The following is a 25,829-nucleotide window of genomic DNA, read 5'->3' on the forward strand; positions in this document are numbered from 1 at the left end:
GCGCCGTATCCTCATCCTGCTTCAACATCCTTCGCATGCTCAGAAAAACATTTCGCTGGATCCCCACCGAAACAAGGAAAACAGTCACCCATGCTCTGGTCACGAGCCGACTGGACTACGGAAACACCCTCTACGCAGGTACCACCGCCAAACTACAGAAGAAACTACAACGAATCCAAAACGCCTCAGCCAGGCTCATATTAGACATCCCACGCAACGAACACATCTCTGGTCACCTTAAAGACCTCCACTGGCTACCCGTCAATAAGAGGATCACTTTCCGACTGCTTACCCACGCACACAAATCACTCTACGACATCGGACCAGATTGCCTCAACTCTCGACTGTCCTTCTACACCCCCTCCCGCCAACTTCGATCTTCCAGCCAAGCATTCGCCACTGTCCCTCGCATCAACAAAACCACCATGGGAGGCAGATCCTTCTCATACCTGGCTGCCAAAACATGGAACTCACTCCCCGCTTACCTTCGCCTCACCCAGAATCACCTAGCGTTCAGAAAACAACTTAAAACGTGGATATTTGACAAATAACCCCCCTCCCCTCCCCAAGCGCCTTGAAACCCTCTGGGTATGTAGTGCGCTATATAAATTTTATGACTTGACTTGACTTGACTAGATATTGCCACTTAATGTTGTTTCTTTTACCCAAAATACTAGTGATCAAAGTATTGACTTTAGAATTTCAAAAGTATGTCAGCCCAGCAGTATTTAAACTTAGGACATCATAGTTAGGATGTTTGCCAAGTTTAAAAAAAACAATGCAACAGAAAAACACCATAGCATGAGGTTTGACCAGTCCTGAAGGCAGAATAAAAAAACGTACATGTCTTGTTACTCATTGAAATCTATGGCCCGATTCACAGAACTAACTTACGACAAAATCCTAAACATACTACTTTTGGTATTCACAGAAGGCATTTAGTAGTCTTAAGTTAGGATTTTGGGCCATATGTATGTAATCTCTATTTACCGACTCTTAAATACCGAATTTGACCAATTCGGTATTTAAGAATCAGTAAATAGCATGTAGGTAAAAATGCGATAAATGTTACCGAATCGGTAATATTCGCTATTAGGGCATGTATGTGTGCCACATGTGCACACAAGCAGGATTCAGGGGTGCAACAGGGTGTCAATATGACACCCTGCCACCCTTGAATATGTTCCCCCTATTACCGATTCGGTATTTACAGATTCGGTAATTCCCATTCATTCCTATGAGCCTGGAGGCCCATAGGAATGAATGGGAAGCAATTCACTATTACCGATAATCGGTAATAGGGGGAACATATTCAAGGGTGGTAGGGTGTCACATTGACACCCTGTTGCACCCCTGAATCATGCTTGTGTGCACATGTGGCAGACATACATGTCCTAAGGGCATGTATGTCTGCCACATGGCACTTTTAAAAAAGCACAACATTGCTTTTTTAAAGGTTTTCAATATTTACCACCAACTTGTAGTTGGTGGTAAATAACGAATCCTTAAATAAAAAATGCACTCACTTGAGTGCTCCCTACATAGGATTTAAGGATTCGGTAATTTACCGATTCGGTATTTTAAGGATTCGGTAATTTACAGATACCTTAAATTACCGAATCGGTAAATTACCGAATCCTTAAATCCAGCCACCTACATTAGAAAAAGCTCAATACTGGTCAGCAACGGCAAATTTACCGATTTTCGGCCATTACCGACCGGTATTAAGCTACCTACATATGGCTCCAGGTCTTAAATTAGGATTTTGTCCGAAGTTAGGATTTTGTCTTAAATTAGGATTTTGTCCTAAATTTGGATTTTGTCCTAAATTTAGATTTTGTCTTAAATTAGGATTTTGTTCTAAATTAGGATTTTGTCCTAAATTAAATTTAAATTTAACTTAAGTTTGTCTTAAATTTAACTTAAGACAAAATCCTAATTTAAGACAAAATCCTAATTTAAGACAAAATCCTAATTTAGGACAAAATCCTAACTTGAGACAAAATCCTAATTGAAGACAAAATCCTAATTTAAGACACAATCCTAATTCAGGACAAAATCCTAACTCAGGACAACATCCTAATTTAAGACTACTAAATGCCTTCTGTGAATACAAAAAGTGGTAAATTTAGGATTTTGTCATAAATTAGTTCTGTTCTGTGAATCGGCCCCATAGTTTGGGTCAAAACATAATTTTAAATAATCATTGATGACAATACGTGGTTTTTCACACAGAATAGTGCCTAATTAGTTGCAAAAAAATGGTAGTCACATCTCAGTTGTGATATTGACTCATTATCTAAACAGGTCAAATTGTCTAAGAAGGGAATCTCCCCCTGACACGTGAATTCAACCGCTGACCTGCACCTTCTAATCGGGTTAAATTCAAACAGTGAATGTGTGAACAGTGTGAAACTTACCTTGCGGGCAGTTCAAAATGTAGAACATCTTCGATGACGGAAAGCATGTATTTATTCATTTCATGGGACAGTTCTCCAATCGAGAGAAGTATGTTTTTAACTTCCATGTAGGATGGATTACTGTTCAAGATGACATCTGCAGCAGCCGTCCTCACTGTCTTTTCATGAATCTTGCGATTCTGGTGATAAATTCTGTTCATTGCTTTTCGAACCTATTCAGAAATATAACCAATATATATATGTGGCGAAAAAGGTTAGAAGACATAACTTGCTGATATTTATGGCATCAGCAACTGAGCCTGCTTTTTCTCAAAGACCCACATCTCACCCTGATTTTTAGATGCTTTCTATTTCTACCTTGCTTGACACACTATACAAAAATAACTGGATATTTGATCAGTTAGGAGTAGCTAACCCTCGTGATGATGCATATTGAAGTAATGATGCACCTTACTGTCTTGATGTAGATAAACAAATTTCAGTCTTCTTGCTCCCTTCCCCAAGTCCTTACATTGCATTGACTCATCAAAAACGTAAACCTACTATTGCAGGGCTCGGATGCCTTGTCACATCCAAGGAAAATATCTGGCTCAGAGAAGGGTGGTAACATCCAGTCCTCTGAAAAAACTATTTTCACTTAATCTTTTCTTACATAAATAGAATCTACACCACATGATTTAGAGATGGTGTGGGAGCCGTACCCCAATAATCTCCTGAACCCCAATATCATATGAACCACAAATTTCACCTTAGGCAGTTTGGTTCTGTGAAATTTCTCATTGATCTAGCGGTAAGTGACTACCCACTCCATCAATGACATTAGTTTAGCAGAGAAAGGTTAAATTACAAACTGAGACTTTTCCAATATCCAAGTTCTTGATCAAAAATACAGTTTATAGATATATTACAGATTTCTTGATAAAAAGATTACAGAAATGCATTATCTGCCATGAAGGCCCAGAAACAGAATCACAAATCAAAACAAAATCCTTATTTAGACAATTAAATCCTTAGATGTTAAGTGTCCAACTCATGTAGAGAACTGACAGCATCCTAAGAGAGGCAAACAAAGTCTCAAATAATAATTGAGTCTCAGGGGGAAAATGAGAAGTCTCCCCCGAACCTTCATAACTAGGGGTTTTCATACACAATTTATGCATATCAATAAAAAAAACTGCAAATTAAGCATTGTATGATCATTGCTAGGTTGCATTGCAAACCAAAAACTATTTAGTAGTAAGAAAAGTTCTTAACACTAACCCATTTCTTAAGGTAAGAAACATCTTCTGCTTACTTTCTCAGCAACTGCACTCCAGAGATGTACTACATAATATGAAACATTTCTCAAACAATTGGTATTCAAAATGTTTTTCTATTCTCTTATATCCAAACTTTCAGTGGAAATCCTTTCAAAATGATACATTGGGTACATGATGGAAAGTTTCATTCACAATAAACACATTCCAATACAATAGTTCTTTCATGTCATAGCGCTCTGTGTTTCGCAGAAACTGTGGGGAGAGAAGACTGGCAGGGGGGCGTTGATTGGGAGGGGCAAGAGAAAGATGAGCAGAATACCAGAAACTACATCCATTTTAAATAATAGGTGTCTTTCACAAAAATGCAAAAAGAATACTTGATGGACAGAATGCTGAACAATGTCAAACATTCATCCCAGTACAGAGATCTTGGCATGAATCTATAGTGTTTTTGCTCCCCCAGCCATTCCAGTTCAAACCCAGCCATATGCAAATCAGTCTTGACCCTGTTCCCCTTGGGAACATTCCAGCCCGAGCTGTTAGGCCAGGTCTTCCCTGGACCGGAAACAAGCTTCCTGGAACTGGTTTTGGGGTATCACCCCATATCAGACAGGCTTGCTTCACTCCAGTGGCATGGAGAACACAGGACCTACGTCTGGGCATACCCGTCCCACTTGGGGTGTTAAATGCAAAAGGTAGTGAGCAAAAGAATGATAGATTTAACCCAGATCTCTGGACTGGGGGTGAATGCTTGATTTATTCAGCATTCCGTCCATCATTTGTTGCCGCAGCATGCACACAAATGTGGGAAACTATACTTTATTAATCACACTTCTAAACAAAATAATCACATTGTTTTAAGGGTAAAATCATTGGTTCATCAGTTACAATAATATGCAGCATTAGAATTAGTAATTCACACAAATAATGTCACCCACAATTGCACATTTAAAAAAACTTTTAGGACCTCTCCTTTTGATTATTTTTTTTTAATAATCACTTTTACCCATTAATAAACGTTATTAATCTGCTATTGGTTGGTTGTAACTTTCATGTTCTTAGATAATCAAACATTCTACACCAATTACTTTAATTGTTGATGCATTCAATCCTTGTTTTTGTCCATTTCCACATCCATTGACCTTTTTCTTTTTCTCGAAGTAGTATTGCTCTCAGTGCTCCGATTATATCTACTAATTATGCACTTTAAAAGTTTCAACAAATGAAATGGAGCAATTGCACAAATCATTATTATTATAGGGGTTTGCACTGATTGATAGAAGAACACCACCGCCAATATTACTTATCATTCACCTACTTTACCAAACCTACTTCCTAGGGATCCTACACTCTTCCATAATCCTGGTTTCGTCAATGATCTAATCCCATGAGTCAAATTAGTTATGTTATGTTACTAATAAAAGAATCAATCACTCCACTGTAATCTGACATGTAGCTACAATACCTCACTGCCTTAATTACCTTACAAACTGTGCACTCTTTTGCCAAAAAACTATCTAAGGGAAGACGGTTTTGCATGACTATTACTCTAATGGCTACCATCTCCACATTTACAAATTTAAAAGAGCCTGCTGTACCTATAGCACATCTATCTACTACTGTAGACCATCACCAATCTTCACATCATTCACAGTTTCATGTATTGGGGGAATAATTGCCCAAAAAATGTCTAGAATGACTTGTCCAAAGCTTTGTTTTACTTTCCTCAACTTATGTTCTTCATCTAACTGACTATGATAAATGCTAGGGAAAACTAAAGCCAAATACCATTAACCTACCCAATTTCTTGACAGGTTAAAATACAGAAGTCTCCACTAACTTCATATGGTTTATCTCACATGCTTTCATCTACAAATTATTTTCATTTTTTCCCTAGGAATATGCTTTACAATACAAATTTCACATTTCCTTTCCTGGTCCACTCCCAACCTAGGATATAAGCCTGAATAACTAAATTCCTTTTCTTTTTTTATGTCTTCGAAAGCAATCTTCTGCTCCTCGAAATTTCTCACTATTTTCGAGCCTATCTCATTATATTCTCTAATAAAATCACACCCTTCATTACTCAATAAAGAAAAATATTCCTTATTCAAATTATTATTGTATATGTTTTGTGCAATCGCCCTCAAACAGACTCAGACTGGGAACCGAAACCAGCCCTGGCAAAGTGCAAAGCCGGCCCCCCGAGGGGGTTGGAGTTGTGGACGATTTTGTTACAGGGGGGCGATATTGCAGCTTTGCTGCAAAAATGGCCCTGTAACAAAAACGGCCCCTAAGGGCCCAAAATCGCCCACACGCTGGCGGCCCACCGGGGAAATGCCCAGTGCCCTCTACAGCCAGTCCAGCCCTGCCCTCAAATACTCACCATATTCAATTCTTGTATCATTCTCATTAATAAACACATTTTCTGAATACACATTGAAATCAGTCAGATAAAAAGAAACTCTTCATGATTGATAATAGCAATGTCAATATATCAAGACAATGAGTATGAAACCTCTAATTGTACATTCGTCGAACCCTCTCCAGCTGATCTGGGATGGTAAGTACATATGTAGCATGTACTAGTCTTTACCAAGTCTATATATACCCAATCATTTTAGTATACACATTATTATTAAAACCCCTAACTAAGGGGCACATTACGATCGCGGTTTTCCCGCATCCTCCAGGCCGGCGGAAGCCACCGCCGGCCCGGAGGATGCGGGAAAACCGCCGCGGAGCCTCCAAAGACCCACCGCCAAATTAGGATGGCTCGTGGTTCTTGGTTTCTTTCCGCCTCTTACAACCGCGGCGGAAAAGCTCCTATATGGTGGCGGTGTCTCTCAGACACCGCGAGACATATTAGGATTGCGTAGCAGATATGCTTTTCCGCGGCGGGTTCTCCGCCGTGGAAAAGCATACGGATGTGCACTTCATGGGGCCCGTTGCGGGCCCCCAGGGTGAAGGGGGGGTGAGGGGTGCACATGGGGGGTACCGATGGTACCCCCCTGCTTTTACATGCAGACAGACTTTCTGCATGTAAATGCAATGCGTGCTTTTTTAACATTGCGGCGGGTGCAGCTTGAAGCCGCACCCGCCCCAATGTTAAAAATGGAGGATGTGACCGCCAGGGTGGCGGTCACATCCTAATTGCACAGGAGGGAACGCCGCAGCCCATGCGGACGTTCCCTCCTCCTCAGGGGTCGCGGACCGACTAATGGGCCCCTAAATGTTCTTCATGTATTGGTATCAATTGTTTAAATTCGTCATGATTAGTTTTATCTTCATCGCTACCTTTTATATAACCTGAAACATTTCACACAGGAATCAGTAAGCACACCAACAGGCCAACTACTAATAATGGTATAATTAGCAGCATCATCCCTACACTTTTACAACATCTGCTGTTTCCCATCCTCTTGCTTGAGTCCCAAAATATTATTTAGTGGCAAATATAAAAATGTTAACCAAAGTTTTCTTTAAAATAAAAATATTTTTCTTCTTATTCTTATTTCATTAAAAAATAAGGAAAGAAAATCAGTGTTGGCATTTCAGGCTTTGTAAAAGTTCACGTTTCTGCTGAAAGTCTATGCTCCGAATGTAGATCATGTTGGTTTTTACCTGAAGTTGGAAAGGGAATTGGTCCCATATGTTGGTGTAACTCTGTTATGGGCTGGAAACTTCAACTGCATGCTCAACTGCAGTTTAGACGGACACCCACCAAGGCCGTGTACTAAGCCGCACATGACATACGCCCTACGCGCAGTGATGGAATGCCTACACTACATATATGTCCCCACACATGAGACTTATGGCCTGCTCAACAGGTTCTTGGTCTCTAGTGACAAGGCGGCTGCCACATTGCAGATCCAAATCCTGCGTAGATTTATTTCAGGCCATGCTCCGTATCTGCTAGAATGGACGGCACCAGCTTGCAGGTCCCTTTCAAGTGTCTTTGGCCGGAGACACTCGGTGACACGCTGTTCCGTAAGGAGCTCCGCAAGGTAGCTGCCGGGTACCTAGGTATGAACTGGCTGTCCACTGCTTGGTGATGGCTTGAGTGGGACACTCTGAAGCTGATGACATGGGCAGAATGCTTGTTCAAGGCTGGTGGTATGAGACGGCACCTTGAACGGGAACTGACTTAGACACAAGGGGTTCTGACGGACCTTCAACGTGAGGTACTCAGGGTCAAGGATTATTTGGAGTCCTTGTTGACAGTGCAGCATCGTGTTGGTGTTCAAAACTCAGGCCGGCATGAACTCACTACTGCTGGACCACCTGGCGACTGTTTACGGACCTTCGAGTAGAGGAATTGCAGGAAGCTATTGGTTACATGGCACACTGCAGGGCTCTGATCCTGGACTTGCTCCATGTGGAATACTATCAGACACTCGCTGGCCTCTTACTGTCGTGCTTACTGGAGACTCTTCAGGAATCCAGAAATACAGGTTCCCTACCACAATCCATGTGGGAGGCCTAGATTGTCATGCTCCCAAAACCTGGCAAAGATCCGATGGAATCCAGTTCCTGCCATCCCCTGTCCATGCCTGGAGTTGACACTAAAGTCCTGGTGAAGACAGGGGTGGCTCCTCCGCTAAGGCGGTGGAGCGTCATCCCACTGCTCTTTGAGCAGGAAATAACGTAGTTTTTATAATTTTATTTTTCACAGGTTTGGGGCTGGGCTTGGGTGGGGCGGAATGGAGGCACAGGGGGAGGAGTGGTTTGCACACTCCAAGTGTGCATGACTGCTTGGGCCGGCCAAACCGTCATGCACACTTTGCATGTTTCCCACCAGGCTGCATTACACAGCCCGGTGGGGAACATGCCCAGGCCCCCAGTCCCTATTTTAGTGCTGATCCGCGGTGCTCAGACCAATCACAATGCTGCATTGCAGCATTGTGATTAGCTTAGGGGAGCCAATCACAATAATGCATGGCAGAGTTGTGATTGGCTTTGGGGAGCCTGGGTGACTTGGTGGAGAAGCGGAGGAGAGACACGGCCGGCAAAGAGGTAAGTAGTATTATTATTAATTTTTTTTTTATTTTGTCCCCCGCCACCTCTCTCCTCCCCGCTCCTTCACCCTTATTACCTGCAAGCTGCTACTGGTTGAAGTCCCTGTCAATATGCCTGGGATGTGTGGGGACCCATTTGGTCCATGAGGACCAATGTTGCTTTATGCCGGGTAGGGGAACACAGATGAATCTGCGGAGGCAACCCCATGTGCTCCACTCTGTGGTGGGCACGGGCCTTCGGGCCGCGGCTGTGGCATTCGATATTGAAAAGACCTTCAACACCATCAGATGGGACTACCTTTGGGAGGTAATATGGAGGATGGGACTAGCCCATGTGTTCATTTCGAGGGTCCTACTGCTTTACATCCAATCTGTGACATATGTCTGTAATAGAACTGTAGTCTCTGAACGTAAACCCATAGAGCGAGGTATGTAGCAGGGAGGTCCATTATCACCACTCCTCTTTGCTTTGGCAACCCTAGGGTGGACATGACAGGGATTCGCAATAGGTGGTAGGCTTACCTGCCAGAGCCCCTCACGTCTGATGAATGGTGATGGGCGTTCACACAAGTCTAGGAGGTTGCCAGTAATGCCCGCTTCAAGCTCACACAGTTCTGATAATTGCACCGCACCTACCTAACACCTCAACAACTTCATAGATTAAATGTAATGTGATCTCCATATGACTTGGGACTGTGTTAAACTATGGACTTACTAGGATGGTATTCTGCATGAACTGCTGGAGGTCATGCAGGTCCAGATAAAAAAATGGGACACCGATGAAACACAGATTTGCCTTGTTGGGATTGGTGCAGGCTAAGCATTGCATCGCGGTCCACTGGACACATCTCCAGCCCCCCACGCTGGACAGATGGAGGGTGGATTTCCACAACTTGGGTGTGGTGGAAGAGTGACTGCTAAAGCGGGTCCACACTGATAAGAATGCGGACAGGGCCCTGGAGCTGTGGGGTTACATGTTGGAAGGTGTGATGGCTGTGGAGTCACAGCAAGCTAGGCCCTCTGGGCACTCATCAGTTTCCGGCTCTGCTGTATCCTCGGAGACCACACGGACAATTTCCCTGGACACCTGAATGATGTGTATGTTTGTGGGGGCATATGAATGGCAGCGTGTGTGATGTGGCTAGTGTGTGTATGTATGTATATGCCCATGGGCAGGCAGGTGAATAGGAGTGTGTATATATTTACAACTGATGCAGCTTATGCATGTGCGATGAGGCAAGGCAGTTCTCACAGGGCTGGGCTCTGAATATCCTGCTTATACTTTCTGCCTCCCTGCCCCTTTTACATGTGGGGACACAAACCCCCAGATGAAATTAAATGAAATGAAAAATTATATTTATATAGCGCGAAACTACCCGGAGGCCTCGCCGCGCTTTAACTGATTACTATGGCGAGGGCCGGGAAGGGTTAACACGCTTTTGCAAACAGGTGTGTTTTCAGAGCTTTCCTGAATGCCATCCGGTTGTTATTCTCTCTAAGATTGAGCGGGAGAGAATTCCACATTCTCGCAGCGATGTGCGAGAATGAACGGCCGCCCCAACGGGCTTTATTGATTTTGGTTGTGGTGGCTAGATGCAATGCACTGGAGCGAAGGGTTCTGGAAGGGGTGTAGGGTACAACCAGGGGGAGCAGGATGGCAGGACCCATGCGTTGAAAGGATTTATGCGCGATGCACATGCCCTTAAAGTGTACTCTGTCAGCCACTGGGAGCCAGTGTAGTTCTTTTAGGGCCTTCTTGGCTGAATGCCAACGAGGAATGTTAAATAATAATCGGGCAGCACAGTTTTGCGTGACTTGGAGTCTATTGGTCACTGACGCCGGGGTTCCTAGGTATAAAGCATTTCCATAATCCAGGCGGGAGAGTATCAGGGCCTGAACCATGAATCTCCTCGCCTGGAATGGAAGTAAAGGGAGCACCTTCCGAAGCATTCTCATTAGCCCGATGCAGATGGATGCCGTTCTGGTGGCCTGAACCGAGAAATCTAATGCTTTATCGAGCCAAACTCCAAGACTCTTTATCTGAGGTTTAGGGGGAGGAGGAGAGCCAAGACAGGTGGGCCAGATGGAAGCCAGAGTGGTCAGTGCGAGGTTGCCCAGCAGCATAATCTCTGTCTTCTCCCCATTAAGTCTGAGATAGGAAGATTGCATCCACTTGGCCACCACCTGTAGACAGGGGCCCAGGGTGTTGGTCACCCCTCAGTGTGGTCCAGAGAGACCACCAGTTGGGTGTCGTCCACGTAGGTGACAATTCGCACAACGAAGGGATGGACTATCCCTGCTAGAGGTCGCATGTAGACATTAAAAAGTGTGGGGCTTAGGGCAGAGCCCTGGGGAACCCCACACCTGAGTGGTTGCTTGGAGGAAACTGCCTCACCCTCAAACACCTGGAAGAAGCGCTCGTCCAGGAAGGAAGTCAGCCATTCCAGGCGATGTAATAGTGTGGCATGGTTGACCGTGTCAAACACGGCGCTGAGGTCTAATAGTATGATGGCTGCTTTCCCTCCCCGGTCCAGCACAGATCTGGTTTCTTCCGTTACTGCTAATAAAGCAGTTTCGGTTCCGTGTTGAGGGCGGAATCCCGTCTGATAGGCACATAGCAGATTGTTTGATTCTAAATAATCTACTAAGATGTTATTAATGTGCCTCTCAAGCAGTTTGCTCATCCAGGGGAGTAAGGAGATTGGGCGAAAGTTGGCCAAGTTGTTCTGATCTAAGGTAGGCTTTTTCAAAAGGGCCTTAACTATCGCACATTTCCACAAGGCTGGGACAGAGCTGGAGGTTATGGAGGAATTGAGGACATCTAAGATGACAGGGCGAATGGCATCAATGACCTTGGTAAGGGTCTGCGGGGGTGCTGGGTCATTAGGAGATCCCGAGGTGACTTTAGGGATCATTCTATCCAATGAGACGGAGTCTAATAGAGGAAACTCATCAAGTAAGCAGGGAACTGGAGGGTCAGAGTTAGTAGCGGCGGTAGTCTCCAGGTCACTTCTACCAGTGGCAAAGGAGGAGTAAATGGCCTGAATCTTCTGGGAAAAGAAGGTGGCTAGATTGTTACATCGGGCTTGCGCACCGACCAAAGACGGACGCTCAGGGGGGAGAGAGATTAATGATTTGGCAATTTAAAAAATTTCTTTGGGGGAATTTGAAGCTAGGTTGATTTTAGAGTCATAGAATAGGGCTTGTGCGGATTTCAGGTCATTTTTGTATAGCTTGATTGCAGCTCTGTACTCTGCTTTCTTGGATTGCGAGTATTCTTGTCTCCAAGCTCTCTCTAATTTACGGCAGAATTGTTTCATAGTTCTCAGGGCGGGGGAGTACCAAGGGGCTACTTTAGATATTTTTATTGAGTGCAAGGATTCCTTCGGGAGAACTTGGTCAAGGGTATTAAGAATCCAATTGTTAAAATTGGCGGTGGCAGTGCTGGGATTCGTCACCTTCGGAGGTAGATGTTCGATGAGAGCCGATTTCCACTTGGAAAAGGAAAGCGAGACCCATTTTCTCCCCCAGTGTCTATTATTGTTTTGTGAGATGAGGCGGGTACTTGTGGACCATATAAAGGGTATTAAGTAGTGGTCGGTCCAAGGTAGTGGTGTAGGTAACTCAACCCTTAGGCTATCCAAATTACTAAAGATGTGATCTAGGAGATGCCCCTTAGTATGCGTGGGGTGGAAGCCTTTCTGGAGCAGATCAATGGCTTGGAGATTCAGTCGAAGACTGTTGGCTGCTGAATCAAGCGGATCGTCCAGATGCAAATTCAGGTCGCCCAACAGAGTGAGATTTGCCGAGGTGAGCACTAAGTTGGCAGCAATATCCGTCATAATTGTGACGAAGTCGCTGAGGGAGCCAGGCGGTCGGTAGACTAAAATGCCTGAAAAGGTGGTGGTGGGGGTAAATTCGAGGGTGAAGTGTAGGCTCTCGCAGACTGGCATGGTGGAGGGAGTGACACAACATCTGTAGTTGTCTCTGTAGATAATGGCCAGCCCTCCACCTCTGCCTGACTTGCGATCCAGTCGCTTTAGAGTGTAGCCTGGGGGTGGCCCATACTGTTGTAGGACCAGTTTCCAACTGGAGCCATGTCTCTGTTAAAAAGAGGACGTCAGGGCTGAGCTCCTCTATCAGCATGGCCAATTCAGTACAGTGTTTCGGCAACAACCGACAATTAAGAAGGAACATCCTCCAGTTGTACATAGGGGGGGTGTTTCCCTGTACTCGGGTTGGGCAGTTCCCAGTTACATGTTTTACAACGGGCCTTCGATTTTATAGGGAGGACCGAATGTAAACATAAAGGGTTGACAGTGGGTCTTAGTGCCTGTAAGGAGGAGGCGCTATATATAAGGCGATTCCCTACCATGGTGCCAGGCTGGGACAGGGATCTGGGCATGTCTGGACGTGGACTGGTGCAGACTGGCTTCTCTTTGGCGCCTCTTCGGCGCGTCTACGGCGCTCCCGCTGCGCGGCGGGACAGGAGTTTAATATAGATTGGGCTTGAGAAAGACTGGAGCGTCAACCTCATAAGATGGCCGCCGAGTATTGGCCCCACCAGGAAGTATGAGCGCTCTGTACTCCCTCCACACAAACAGCCTAAATCGCTGCGGTGGACCGGGGAGTCAGCGCACAATTAAATTTTAGCAACAACAAGATATTTTAAAATCACCAGAACGTACTTTAAAAAGACACTTGCAGTAATACAAAAACGGTGTTGCCACCCAGAGCACTAGCGCAGGAGTGATCAGTTCAAGAATTACTCGGCGCGTCAGCGCTGGGAGCCTATGTAGTCAGGGCTCGAGGAAGACTGGAGCGTCAACCTCATAAGATGGCCGCCGAGTATTGGCCCCACCAGGAAGTATGAGCGCTCTGTACTCCCTCCACACAAACAGCCTAAATCGCTGCGGTGGACCGGGGAGTCAGCGCACAATTAAATTTTAGCAACAACAAGATATTTTAAAATCACCAGAACATACTTTAAAAAGATACTTGCAGTAATACAAAAACGGTGTTGCCACCCAGAGCGCTAGCGCAGGAGTGATCAGTTCAAGAATTACTCGGCGCGTCAGCGCTGGGAGCCTATGTAGTCAGGGCTCGAGGAAGACTGGAGCGTCAACCTCATAAGATGGCCGCCGAGTATTGGCCTCACCAGGAAGTATGAGCGCTCTGTACTCAGATCTCTCTGATTCACCGCCCCTGCCCCCCTATCCCAGACGGAGGTCCCGGGGAGGATGAACACACACTGGTTACCTGAAGCCACTACTGTTAGTTGCTGTTTTAGTGTTGTAGTTTTCATTGGCTAATGTGTTATTTGCTTTTTACTTTGCTCCGGCAACATATTCTCGCACCACAACACATCTGCGAATTTGCATGCTGTAACTCTGACACTCTGGAATTTCTCCAGAGCTGCCCGAAATAGTGGGCCTTCGGCCTCTATTGGTGGACCATTATATTGTATGTTCCCTTTTCACTGATGGCTGTACTAGATTGTATTGCTATGTCTTCTGTGATGCCAATGTGTATGTCATCCTGTTATATTGTATACTGTGTGACAGCTGAATACAAAAAAAAAGTTCATGTTTCAAAATTCAAAACAATTTTGTCGTCGACTAACTAGACTTCAGGTATCTTCATTTTTAGGCAGAAATCTTTTTGCTCATGTTGTTTTCTTCTTTTATCATAACAAGATCATTAAAGTCTCTAATTCATGTTTCAAGGTAGCTCTTAGTCAGTTTCAGTCTCTGTGTCTAAACCCCTCTCAAAATGATATTGACTCATTTATTTCTCCTTTGATACTGTGGCTAAATAAACCCACGCAAGCGAGGCATATTTTCAATTTGGAACTCTCTTTCTGGATGATCTTTTAAGAACTGGTGATTCACTCCAACTAGTTTCTAAGTTCAACTGTCTCTCAAAAGTCTCTTATGTTTCCTTCTGGCTCACAGTGCTTCAGTTTACAAGTTCTCTTTCTCAGAATGTCTGCAGCTTTCTCTTTTTCAACAGCAATTATTTGATTCTTTTCATCTTCTTGACTTTGACTTGTGCCCGTTGTTGAGCTCTGACTCGAACTCGAGCTTGCACTCAGATTTTCTTTCTCTACAGTGAATCACTTTCTTCCGAAAGAGGTATTTTCTGCTTTAAATCGCAACTTGTCAGTGCTTGGATCAGAGACTACTTCTTCCCGTTGCCACGCATGCTTTGCTCTTTTGCATGGTAGTAGCTCTTCACTCTGATCACTCTTTAACTGGAAATCAGGAATTTCAGTTTTTTCATCTGAACTCTCGATCAGCTGAAAGTTTTTGCCCATGTCTTTTCACTTCATCTTTACCAGTTCCAGGACAATCTTCACCCCCTTCTAGATTTACCATGCAACCTCAACTTGTGAGCTTGGTTATCAGACTGCATATTTTGATCATTTATACCATCATTTATGGCCCTCTACATCTTTCGTTGAGACATTTTTTGCAAACATGCTTAAGGGTAACCACCCAATCACCTGCATTCAGTCTGTGTCAGGGTGTATCCTTGTAATCTTCTATTGACACATTCACCTGATGAGAGACAGACTTCACCATATCAGCCAGACCTTTGCAATAATTCAGAACAATGTCATCCTTTGTTTAAACCTGTGCAGCTGAAAGCACAAATGCATGTCTCATTGGCCTGCCCATCACTACTTTGTGGTAAGATAAGCCTGTCTTCCTGTCAGGAGTTCTTCTCATATTCTTCAAACTAAGGGAAAGAGCAGTAGGCCACTTCAAAGCAATTGAAGAACAGCCTTTTGCCAGTTTATTCTTGAGAGTGCCACTTGTACATTCCACTAAACCTGAGGATTGTGGTCGATACCTGCAATGAAATCTCTGATGTATGTAAAAACAAATAACCACCTCAAATTAATCCGGTAACAAATTAATCTGCAAACTGGATTAGTAATATGAATAATGCAGCAAAGCAACAGTAATCAATCCACCAATTGAACCCATGATCAACACATAGCAAAACAATTCAGCACAGAAACAGAAATCCACCATCCCAATTCATACTTCAAGACGCAAACTCAAATTTGCCTTATTCAAAAGCTGTGCAGAATAGCCGCATTACTTCATTCTTGAAGTGGGCGCCATGATCAGTCTCGATAGAAGTTGGGAGGCCAAATCTTGGAATCAACTCCCTTAACAACAATTTGGCAACTGTAAGGCTATCTGCCCTACTTGTAGGAAATGCTTCCACCTTGGAGAACAGGAAGACTACTACCAAGACATGCCTCATGCCATTAAACTGTGGCAACTCAATAAGCTCTGCCTGCAATCTGGTAAATGGGCCTTCTGATTTGCCAACTTGATTCATAATCATCACAGTTGTTAAACACCAGCCTCACACATATTCAGCAACATGTCGAAATCCTGTGTTTTCCCAATACTTTCCAAAATCCCAACCCGCCTATCCCTTCCTCTATGAGTTTGTTTATGTAAATATTTACACATGGGCTGCAACACTGGATCTGGCAGGCCATATTTCTGCTCTAAATTTACATATAAATCCTAATAATTATTTTTATAGCCCAGTCTTTCCCGCTTCCTTTTCTCATTTTCAGGAACATCTTCCTGCAGGTCTGTCAATTCAGTCAAAGATATTTGTATTGAATCCATAAAGAAACAATTTAAATTATTTGAACTTTGTACAGTATTGTACAATCATAATTTTCTTTTTTCTTTTTTCTTTTTTTAAATTGAGTCTTATATTGCACAATATCTGGCAATCTGATCTGCATATCTATTTCCTAATGTAACTATGTTCTTGCCAGCCTTATGGGCTGTGCACTTAAAAACAGCAACTTCTTTGGTTTCTGAATTAGATCCAACAAATCCAAAAGTTTTTGATAAAAGCTCCCAAGATGTAATAAATCCCCTTTGTGACCAGAGCTGTCCATAATCATGGATAACAGAAAACCTATTGGCTATCTGTATATATTGTCACACTCACATTTGTATGATAGGCAGCAAGCTCTCATTAAGGCAAATAATGCTGTCACTTGCGCTGGTGTCATATTTGGTAAGGACAATACTTCAAATGCCTCTGTGATAGTGCATACTGCATAAGCAGCTTTCAGTCCACCATACTAGACAGAAACTATCACCAAATAATGTCAGAACTTTCAGTTCCAATAGAATGTCATATATGTCTAGTCTTGGTTTTGTGCATAATTTGTTCCCTTCTGTGCAATCGTGCTCCAGCTCACAATCATTTTCTGAAAATGGAATCAGTATCGCTTAAGTCAGGACATTACATCCTCGTATGGAAATATGCTCTTCTACAAGAATACTTTGCTCATAACTCATCAATCTACAGTTCATTATGTGCTGTGTTCTTGTCAAAAGAATCTCAACTGAATGAGGGACATAGACAATTAAAGTATGACCATCACTTTTCTCAATAGCCAAACAAACAGCTGCAACTGATTTCAAACAACCTGGAAGACTTACAGTTACTGGATCAAATTCTCCTGAAAGATACTCCACTGGTTGCAAAGGCTTTCTATGTATCTGAGTGAGAATTGAAACTGCATACCCATCTTTTTCGTGACAAAATAAAGAAAGCATCCTATTGTAATCAGGCATTTTTTTAAAGCATCAAGACACTCATCATCAAATGGTACTGGATCCTGTAGATCATTGCATGTCAAGGTTTCACAAACAAGAAAAAGTTTGGACTCCACTGCCGACAGTACCCAACAAACCTAACCGCCCTCTCGGTGGTCGGTGGACTTAATTTCAGAATTGCAGAAACACATTCTTTAAAGACTTTCCTATATGGAGAGTGCGATAAATTAGTTCCTTTTTGACATAACTGCATTTTAGGTGGGGAGACTCTCTGCCCATTTTCAGCTAAGTGGTTTAACAAGGCAATAGTATCAAATTTACAGTTCTCTTTTGTCTTAAATGGTATTAAATAGTCATCAATATACTGAACCAGGACTGGATTGTATGGTAATTTTAGACTTTCTAAATCGTTCTTCTGTATTTGGGAGAATATTGAAGGATTCTCAGTATACCTCTGTGGGATCCTGCACCACACATAAACCTTATTAAAAAATTAAAATACAAAGAGGAACTGAAAGTCCTCATATAATGGGATTGAGAAGAATGCTTGGCATAAGTCAATGACCATATAACATTAATGCTAGACTTGGTACCACTGGAAAACAAAGAACAACAATTTTAGATCCTGCATGATTCTCAATTTGCCATTCACCTTTTAAATTCCGATCACTGGAGAATTGCAAGGGCTACCAAGCATACCTCTGAGAATTCCCTACTCAATAGTTTTTTTTCAATCATTGGTTTCTTTCATCTGCCTCTTTTGTAAATCTGTTATGCCTTATTCTCTGAAATATTGAATCTGGTGTGATCTTTATTTTCACTTGTTCTGCTCTTTTAAATCGGTCTAATGTTTTTTACCAGTGCAATCCTTTTTTTTTTTTATTGAGAATTAATTGGCACAAAATACAACTTCATGACACAAAAATAGATATTTTCCGGCATTACATCCACTAAAACCACTGGCAGCCTTAAAAAAAAGAGACACCATATATACATAATCATAAATAGTCATACATTTGCAAGTTATACAATGATCCAAGAATAGTAAAATCCATTATATACATTATTATATGAATCTAAAATGCATTATTCATGACTGAAGCCTTGCGGCCCTCCATTTTTCCAAGTGTGCCCAAATCTTTAGGCCCATCTCCCGTGCTTTCCTGCCCTTAAGCTCATATAAGGCAGCCTCTAGATTATGTATACCTAAAAGTCTGGTCATCCACATCTGCAAGGACGGTGCAACCGTGTCTTTCCAAGCGGCTAAAATAAAAATGCGGAGAACTGCCACTGATATAAAAAACAAAGCCTCTGTCTCTGGCTTTAAAGCTAGCTTGCTTTCACTGCCTAGGATCATCAGGGTTGGGGATAGACTAATCTTAATGTCTAGCAGCCCCTGCCAGAATGCCTCGATCTCACTTTTAATTATGCTAAGTTTTTCGCACTGATGGAACATGTGCAGAAGATCGGCTGGGCCCTCCAAGCATCTGGGACATCTATTATCTTCCCTCTTGCCCCATTCAAATAACTTGGAGGGTGTATAGTATAAATTAAAGAGTGTTTTAAAATGTTGCGCTTTTAAATTAGAGGAGCGTAAACACCTTTTATCCAACTGTAGAGCTTTGTCCAGATCTACATCGGGATCTTCTAGTTTTGTAGCCCATTGAACCTCGTTTTTTCCAAGTCATCTCGGATTTCATCCATTAAGATTTTATAAATGACTTTGATCCTACGCCCTCCTTTTATCAGGTAATCTAATATACTACACCTTATACCTGAATCAATACGAAGTCTCTTAGATTTTACTGTCTCAGTGACTTGAGCGTACTTAAAGTCTTGGTTTCTGGGCAGGAAATGTCTCTGTTGTAAATCCTCTAGGCTTCTAACCTGTTCCCCCACCATGATATCTCCCACTGTTAAGATTCCCTGTTGCTCCCAAACTTTCCACACACCATCACTGCATAAATTTGGGAATAACCCCGAGTTCCAGAGGGGTGTATAGTTTCCGAATTGCCTTCCAAACCCCCCAAACACTTTCTATTATCTTATATCTCACTTTTTTGAAATAGCGTCACTCTGTCCTTCTCAATAATACCCCAATTACCTCCCTCCCTAGTATTAGTTTGTATATTGAAGGGGAATTTTCATTTCTATAGGAAGCATTTGGTTCATTTACAGCAGGGTCAAATAAGACTGCCATTTGGGTTAGTAGGCATGCCCAATGATAATACCTTATATTGGGAATCCCCAAGGCTCCTTTTTTCCTGTGGAAGTGACATATATTTTAGAGAATGTCTGACCATGCCATATATAATTCATGAATATGGCTTCTAAATATTTAATACGTTTTTCGGCTACTAAGAAGGGGATAGCCTGAAGCATATATAAAATTTTAGGAAACATTGTCATTTTCAAAACGTTGGAGCGCCCTACTATTGACAGATGTAATGTATCCATTCTTTTTAATTCTGCCTCAATTGATTTCAGCACTGGAGTAAAATTATCTCTAATAATAAGTTCAGGTGCCGCATTAATCATCCCTAAATATACAGTCGAGTTAACATATCTAGAATCTGATCTAACAATATTCTGGGAGCAGAACACTTGGGTTTTCTCCTCGTTTAACCAATAACCTGAGTACCTTCCAAATGACATAGTAATTTCAACCAGTACCCGCAAGGCTGCACCCGGTTCCACCGAAATAACTGCCAAATCATCGGCATATGCCAGGATTTAGTTTCGAAGCCATTTGTGATGACCGGTTTTATTGCTGCATTGCCAAGTATCCGCTGTATCAATGGATCTATGTAAAGCGCAAACAAGATGGGTGAGCAGGGGCATCCCTGCCCTGTCCCCCTTGTTATATAAATTTTGTCCGAGCTTTCACCCATCAGCTGGATCTTAGCAACTGGGTCTGAATACATAGCTTTGATAGCAGACCGAATTCGAACCCCCTTCCCTCCAATACTCCCCAGAGATAATCCCATCTGACGCGATCGAACGCTTTCTCTGCATCGAGGAGGATCATTGCCACCCCCCCTCCCCAGCAGCATGGAAATCAAACAGAGTTATTGCTCGTCTTATATGGTCGGTAGTCCCCTGACCAGGGATGAAACCATGCTGCCAGGGAGAGACAAGACTCCCAGTGATCCTCCCCAATCGGTTTGCCAAGATTTTTGCATATATTTTATTATCCGTATTTAAAAGGGAGATAGGCCTGTAGGAGCCAGGATTTTATTTTGGCTTCCCCTTCTTGTGAAACACCACTATATTTGTATCTTTCCAAGTATCCGGTATTTTGCCCGTATTTATTATGCCATTAAATAGATCAAGAAGCAGTGGAGCTATCTCCTCTGACACCCATTTGTGCAATTCTAAAGGTATGCCGTCTGGCCCTGCTGCCTTCCCCGGTGCTAGCTCTTGTAATGCTCCTAGTAATTCACCCATGGAGATATCTTCTTCAAGAGTCCCCCCCCCCCGGTCTAATTTAATTCCTTCCTCCCCTAGCTCCCCCCGTGGTATCCTCCTGATATAAGTTTTGATAGTAATTTTTAAAATCACTCAGGATGTCCTGGGGTTCAACAAATTCCTGGCCCTGCTCACATATGCTGGTTATTATGTTTTTCGAGGTAGCCTGTCTAATGTGAAGTGCGAACGCCCTTCCAGCCTGTTCACCTGTCACATACAGCCTGCCTCTCTGTGCTTGGTATTCGGAGGCTGCCTTTTTTGCAATTTGTTTGTGTATTTCGGCTATGATAGAGCTCATTCTTGTTTGACTTATTTTCCCCTCTTTACCCTGCGAGATATCTTTCCAATGCTGCTCCTCTGCTCCTATCATTTGATCTACTAACTGCTCCCTCTCTATACAGATTTTTTTCTTGGATTGGGCAGCATAGCTGATGGCCTCCCCCCTTAATGCTGCCTTATAAGCGTCCCAGAAACTATTCCTTGGGGCGCTGAACCTGTTTGCGTCAAAGTATCCCTGAGACCAATTCTTGATATGTTCCACATAAGTACTATCTGCTATTAGCTTTCTATCAAAAGACCAGGGGCTGTACTTCCTAACTGGCCTTACCGAATCCAAAGTCAGGGTTAGTGGATTGTGATCTGAAAGGATTTTAGGTAATTTCCGGATCTTCACCTTACTGAGCTCTGTAGATGAAATCATAAAGTAATCCAGTTTCGTGTACTTCTGAAATGGGCAGGAGAAGTAAGTGAACCCAGGATTCCCTGGTTCCTTATTTGGATGTATGACGGTACAACGCGTGCTTTTACAACGCGTACCGTTACGACGCAGGTTTTACAACGCAAATCGTTACAACGACTTGCGTTGGGGGGAGCAGGATAGTAAATAGTTTAATTTACTATTCCAACTCCAGTCCCCGTGGAAAGTAGGGAAGGAGGTGGATAGTAAAATAAACTATTCCCTATCCTGGAGCGCCCCCAGCGCAAGTCGTTGTAACGACTTGCGTTGTAAAAGCTGCGTGGTAACGGTACCAGGTTGTAAAAGTTTCGTGGTAAAGGATGTTCCCCTCCTTACTTCCCCACACGTGCCTAAGTCCATGTGATTGCATCATAGAACGAAGAGCACGAAATTCCCTGGGCTTACAGCCAGAGTAGACAATTTCCCCCCAAAATCCGCTGCGATGTTCAAATCCACACAGACCACAGTAGGGGTAGGCCACCCAGTCAGTTCCTTTTCCAGGAATTCAAAACCTCAGGATCATCCTGATTTGATCCATATATCCCACAGATGGTAATGCCTATATTCATGTCACAGAGTGCCCATCTACCCATAGCATCAGCCCTAGAGCGCTTTACCCCACCTAGACCAACCTTTCCTAAAATAGCCACCCCCCTTACTGTAGAGGTCTGAGAGGAGCAAGACAGAATCTCATAACCACTTAAATTTAACAGATGTTTTTTCCCCCAAGGTAAATGCGTTTCTTGTAGACACAAGACATTCATCTGTTCTACTTTAACAAATTCAGCCAATCTTCCCCTTTTTTCCCCAGTCATTTAGCCCCCGATATTCAAGGAACATATCCTAAGTTTGGTCATTCTTCTTTTTACATTCTTCCTTCTTTTTAACCCTCACAGATTGAGTGATGAGATTATATTGAGCCCATAAATCACAGTTTGCATACCGGATTAGAACTACATTTGTGCCAAGTATTCTCTTTTTTGCATTTTTCCCCTCCACCAAGTCACCCCCCAACCCTTACCCCTCCCCCAAGCACCCCCTACCCCCAACCCTCTTCCATGCCCCCTGCCCCCTTCGCCCCCTGAACCCTGCACCCTCCCTCGTGAAGCGCTCACACCTTAGTCTGTGCATGTGATGGTTTGCAGCCATAGCAGTGAGGACTTCTATAGAGATTACTTAAAAAACAATACCCCTTATTACATTAGCTACAGAGAGCAAACCATACTTTGCCACCCTTGCTATCCTTGTTAGGCAAAGAGAACGGTTCACTGACTACCTAAGGAGTCCAGATATTCTTGCGCTTTTACTTCCGATGAGAAATACTGTGTCCGCCCTTCATTGATTATCTTGAGTTGCGTAGGATTTATGAGGTAGGCTTGCATTTTTTTGTCCTGAAAAGGCTTCATCAACTGCCTCATCCTCCATCGCATCTAGACCGTTGTATGGCAGTAATCTGGGCGGACAAAGAATGTAATTCCTTCGCTAGACCTTTTTGCATCTGGTCTTGCTTTTTCAGCTATAGCCTGCCTCAAGATGAAATTGCCCAGGAAGATTAAGATTGCTCTAGGTTTATCTCCTTCCCTTGTATTGCTGCATATTTAGAAAGGGGTTCGATGTGCCCTCTGAATTTCTCTAGACCAGTTCCAATTAGATAGCTCCAGAAAAGCAGACTCAAATACCTTCATGACATAGGCTCTAACGTCCGTCCCTTCAATTCCCTCCGGTACTCCCAGGACCCTAAGGTTCTTTCTTCTGAGCCTGTTCTCCATGTCCTCCAACTTCCATTGGATGTCGATAACCTGGGCACTTTGAGACTCCACTTTACTGGTAGCTGCAGCCGCCTCTGCTTCTGTTGTGACTATCCTCTCCTCGAGGTTTGAGACTCTGTCCCCTACATTAACACAGGCTTTAGACAATTTCCTAACCATGCCCTGCATCTTCCGCATAGCTGCTTGGGATTTGCGGCTATCTTGGCGTGTTACCTCCCTATGAGCGAGGATTGCCTGATGAATCACTTCCAAGAATGGGGGTTGAGTCGTTTCCATATTAGGACTACCCTGGAGTGGCATTGAAGAGGAGTGATCCCAGCTTAGATCTCGTTGAGGCTGTTTGTGTGTTTTCAATAGGATGGTAGGTTTTATCGCAGTTACAGGGAGTTCTTGTTCAGGGTCACTCTCAGACTCCAGGTCACTGGCCCCCATATATGAGCTCCGTACCTCCTCAGCTTCTGACCATTACGCCCCTTCCGAGATGGAGAAGAAACACTCACTGGGGTCTTTCTCTGAGTCTAGTGCACCTTTGCCACTCATAACATCAAGAGGGACTGGGATTCCGGTCTCCCCTCCTACTGACATGCCACCATTATTTGTTGTTACAATCTCCGGAGCTTGCTGATCAGTTATAACAGCCATGACCTCAGCCGAGCCGATCTCCTCTTGAGGGGCGCTAACACCATTCTCCAGCCGACTCGCTCCCGGATTCATCCATTCTTTCCTCACCGCAGGTTGATGACCCGCTGCCAGGTCCCATTAGGCTAGCCCCAGGCAGCTCCGCCACTCGAGAGTTTGTGGGGGTAGTTACCAGCGTGGGTGATACTTCTCGGTTGCTTCTAGTGTCTTTCCCTGGGAGGGGGACTTGCGTTATATCCGAACCAGATTCAGATTCCTGCCCCTGCCCTGAGGCCTCCTGAGCGTAGGCCGCCCCCCCTGCATTAATAGCAATCCCTGTCCTTGCGCCCTTCTCCTTACCGCTACGTGAGAATAATTCAGCAATTGATGCTGTAGCCTGTCGGGTCCTCACAGTAGTTTGCTTGATTTTCTTTGCCGGCTCAGGAGGGGGCGTCCGTACCTTTCGCGGCGTCTCTCCCCTGTCGGGTTCCGCTTCAGCATTTTCCGCCTTCTTCCTAGCTGCCACCGCAGCTTTCGAGCCGGTCACAGCCTTTGGTGCCATAGCGTCCCCGCTCCTCTCCTCACTCCGCTCACTCAGCTCCTCGCTTCGCTCTCCCAGCCTGCTCCGCCTTCTCCGCCCACCGGCACCAGCACGGCTCGCACGCCGGGATGAGAGAGACACTCCAGCGAGAGCAGCTCCGACTGCCCGTCTTACAGAACTCGGCGTCCCCAGCCAGAACAGCCGACAGGTACCCATGACCAGCATTTATTCTATTTTGCGAATTCGTTCTGTTTAACCTGTGAGTGAAGAGCCGGCAAGTCGAAAAGAGACGGGGTTTTAATTCAGATCCATGCCCTCACTGCAGTGCTGCAAATGGCCACCACTACGCGGCCGCCATCTTGCTTCTTTACCAGTGCAATGCTATACCTCTTCATTGTCAATAGATCTTAAATCCAGAGGCAGATCATCTTTGGTTAAAACTGGGTACAATTCAACTCTTGTGTTTTCCAAATTAATTTCAAAAACTTAGGGGCCGATTAGGATGGCGGACGGACTTGCGTCCGTCCGCCATCCCAGAGGTGGAGGGACCGTCCGCATGGACTGCGGAGGTCCCTCCATGCAAATCAGGATGTGACCGCCACCCTGGCGGTCACATCTTGGATATTTAACATTGCGGCGGGTGCTGCTTCAAGCAGCACCCGCCGCAATGTTAAAAGTGCATGTGTAACATTTACATGCACAAAGCGGCAGGCACCGCGCGGTGCCTGCCGCTTTGTGCATGTAAATGCTGGGGGGTACCATAGGTACCCCCCAAGTGCACCCCCCACCCGCCTACGCCCTGGGGGCCCGCAACGGGCCCCCAAAAGCAAAAGTACACATGCTTTTCCACGGCGGAAAAACCGCCGCGGAAAAGCATGTTTACTAATGCTTCCTAATTTGGCTGGTGGTGTCTGATAGACACTGCCAGCCAAAGGAGAGCTTTTCCGCCGCGGTTGTAATCCGACCGCGGCGGAAAAGCAGCGGACAGAATCCAAGACCCACCAGCCATCGTAATGCGGCGGTGGGTCTTTGGTGACTCTGCAGAGGATTTTCCGCCTCCTCCGGGCCGGCGGTGGCTTCCGCCGGCCCGGAGGAGGCGGAAAATCCTCTATCATAATCGGCCCCTGAATCCCCATCTTGCGTTTTAATCACAGCACCATCTGGTGTGATATATATCATACAATTCCTCTTACAAAGAAGGCCACTTCAAAGTAAATTTACGGGACTCAATTCATATAATGTAAACGGATGTTTATTCTTTATCTGTCCTATTTTAACTGGACCATCTGCTGTAAACTAATTCACAATTTGCTTGTTCCTGATCCCTACAGCCTTGACTTCCACAGAATGAACTGTAGAATGTGTAGCCCCCATATCAATCAGAAATTAAA

At 44.1% G+C, this 25,829-nt stretch overlaps 1 protein-coding gene across 1 annotated transcript in view; it reads right to left on the reverse strand.

Moving 5' to 3' along the window:
- The window catches only part of MTTP (microsomal triglyceride transfer protein), a 324,058-nt gene that overhangs the window by 55,315 nt on the left and 242,914 nt on the right, over positions 1 to 25,829 (reverse strand). The window contains exon 12 of the mRNA XM_078676089.1: positions 2,421 to 2,632. Within this exon, the coding sequence (XP_078532215.1) occupies positions 2,421 to 2,632 (212 nt within the window). The remainder of the gene's footprint in view (positions 1 to 2,420; positions 2,633 to 25,829) is intronic.

This window comes from Lissotriton helveticus, chromosome 2_1 (genome assembly GCF_964261635.1).
Source record: "Lissotriton helveticus chromosome 2_1, aLisHel1.1, whole genome shotgun sequence".
NCBI classification, from domain to species: domain Eukaryota; kingdom Metazoa; phylum Chordata; class Amphibia; order Caudata; family Salamandridae; genus Lissotriton; species Lissotriton helveticus.